This window comes from Triticum aestivum, chromosome 3D, assembly GCF_018294505.1.
Source record: "Triticum aestivum cultivar Chinese Spring chromosome 3D, IWGSC CS RefSeq v2.1, whole genome shotgun sequence".
Classification (NCBI taxonomy): domain Eukaryota; kingdom Viridiplantae; phylum Streptophyta; class Magnoliopsida; order Poales; family Poaceae; genus Triticum; species Triticum aestivum.
The window spans coordinates 404911795-404914444 of record NC_057802.1 but is presented as its reverse complement, the minus strand read 5'-3'; the positions used below and the strand labels follow the sequence as shown (position 1 = coordinate 404914444).

The 2650-nt window shown below is 58.6% G+C and overlaps 1 protein-coding gene across 1 annotated transcript; it reads right to left on the bottom strand.

The window, feature by feature from the left end:
* Positions 1-362: 362 nt before the first annotated feature.
* Positions 363-1564, bottom strand: LOC123079208 (RING-H2 finger protein ATL74). Its single transcript, XM_044501919.1, has one exon. It carries the CDS (start codon positions 1330-1332, stop codon positions 601-603), a length of 732 nt encoding a protein of 243 aa, XP_044357854.1. The 5' UTR covers positions 1333-1564; the 3' UTR covers positions 363-600.
* Between the last annotated feature and the right edge of the window lie 1086 nt (positions 1565-2650).

Below are 2650 nucleotides of genomic sequence, written 5' to 3'. Positions count from 1 at the left end.
ACATTCCGTTTCTGAATCATGTACCTTTTTTCTAAAGTAGAGCTAACGACCTAAATCATCATAATTTAATTTTCATTCAGGTTGCTTACCACACCACACATTCCGTGTGGTTAGGATGCTATTGTCTATTATCCCTAAGCAAGCACAAGACACGACCCTACATAGAAAATAACGGCACCGAAACGGTTTTCACAAAACAAACCGGTAATCTCCATATAAATATGATTTTTCTTTCCCCTTCATTCAAGCATTCTTGTTGGGGTTGTCCGTTGTACCATGGCTTATGCACATGCGCACAACTTGTCCTTCGTTCGAACGCGCAGCCAGTCATAAACAAACGAAATCCTCAGCGGAACAAGCGCTATGGGAAGAGAAAACGGAGCTCTATTTATATATCCATGATCCCTTGTTTGCACAAATACGAGAGATATGGGTGAGCTCCAAGCACATCCACAAGCGCCAGTGCCTAATTAAAACATAGGACACTTTCAGGGGTGTATTTCCGTATTTCACACCTCTGAATCGGCCACCCAAATGCAAGATTTGCAATCGAGCAGCGGCGAATGGCGAAAACCCAAAAAAGAAGAACAGAAAAGTAGACTAATTGCTATCCACAGAGTGTTGCAGCTGGGGCTGCTGGCTTTCCAAGTCCTCGACATGCATTTCCATCGGGTGCGCGTGGTCACCCTGCGTCGGCCTCCGCGCCAGCGGCCTCTCCCTGCTCAGCATCCTCATCAGCGACGCCCCCAGCCCACATGGCGGCGCCGAGCTCCCACTTGCACCACACTCCTTCTCCAGGCCCTGCTTCTCCTGCACCCACGCTGGCGCGGCCGGCGACGGCGGCGGCTCCACCAGGGCGCGGCAGACCGGGCACGACGAGCTGGACGCGAGCCACGTGTCGACGCAGGGGACGTGGAACACGTGGGCGCAGGCCGGCAGCACGCGCACCGCCTCGCCCTCCTGCATGGCGCCGAGGCAGATGGTGCACTCGCTTGCGCCGCTGCCCGGCTCGCCCGTCTCCTTGTACGCCGCTGTCGGCAGCGCCGCGATGGCGGACGGGTCCAGGCCAACCTTGGCCGGCTTGGGGGCCGCCGAGCCGGCCTCCAGAGCCGCCGCGGCTGCCTCCGCCTGCCTGCGGTTCCTGCGGCGGACGCGGCAGATGTAGAGGTGCAGGAGCAGGGAGAGGCCGAGCACGGAGACGAACGCGGCAACGGCCATGGCGATGAGCCGCACGTTGTGCGTCGGCCCCGGTTGCGGGCTCCTGCTGCCGCCGCCGAACCAGGCGGAACCCGGGTCGCTCGCCTTCCCGGACATGGACACCGACATCGACATGCTTGCTCCGGCGTGCGCTCGCGGCGCGCTCGTTGTCGTTGGTTGGTGGGTGGGGTGGCGCCTGCTAGCTCCAGTAGTAAGTGGCTAGAGTGGTAGTATTGTCCCTTGCGATGGAGCTGGTGAGGAATGATGGCGCAGTTGGTGGGGTTTTATAGGTTTCAGGCGTGTGCGGGACGGAGCGTGCGTGCCTTAGCGAGCTCGCGAGCTCGGTCCAGTGCGCGGGGCCGATTCGGATGTCCGTCGTGTCACTGTGGGGCAAAGGCGGGGCACAGGTTGCGGAAAGCGGTGCAGGTATTTGAAACCCCGACGTGGCCATTCGCGCCCAGCGATGGCGATGGCCGATACACCAGGATCTTGTAGGTTCCTTTATTTTTAAACTCTCGAGATCTCTATGCCCCTAGCCGGGTGTTGCCGCGGCTTCGCGGAGGAGGCGTACGTGCGAGGCCTTGGTTTTGGGGCGATTAACGGCGAGCTTAGTACTATAGTCTGTAGGTGGGGCGCGGATCGACGGTGGCCGCACACCACAGGCACGGTCTTGTGTGGGTCAGTGGAGGATGGACAGAGATATGGAGGAGGATATCTCGGTTACTCGGCGATGGGCCGTGACGCTCGGCAACTAACTGCGTGGTCGGCTGCCTTGGTGAGGCGTGAGTGCGTTCAGTTTGGTTTGGTTGGTGGTCAGTCCCATGCCGAGCAAGACACTGGCCACAGCAATGGCAGCGAAAGATCCTGTTTCTGCGGCTGGCGCCAGTTTGACAATCAGTTGGCACTAGGCCTCCTCCGATTTTTTCTTTTTGGTGTGTACAGTTTGATCGATTATGACTGCACCCCGAACCTCCTGTACTGTCATGCCGACTGAAAAGCTAAACACAGTGCATACTTCGCGTTAACGGCCAGGCAGATTAATAACTGGTAAGGTGGTGACCTATGAGTGCTTTCATGCCATTAAAAAGAAGATCACTTCCGCTTCGGTAGACCCCCTCTAACACAAGGACGGCTGAGATTGCCCAATACCTCTTCATAACAGAGGGTATGATGGGCATTTTTAAAAAGAGTCGGCCCGCCCGCCCGCCCGAAAACAAAAATGCCCGAGCGTATACGTATACGAATACAGGTCCCGCCCGCCCGACTGGAAAAAAAACCAACCGTCCAGACGTGGCCGCCCCGCCCGCCCGCGATCAACGCGGCAACCACACAGTCAACGCGGCTGCCGCGCATCGTCTTCCGCGCGTTGCCCCCGTCCCTATCCACCCTCCCCCAGACCGCGCCTGCCGCACGCCGCCGTCCGCCAGCTCCCCGCCTGCCGCACGCCAGCGCC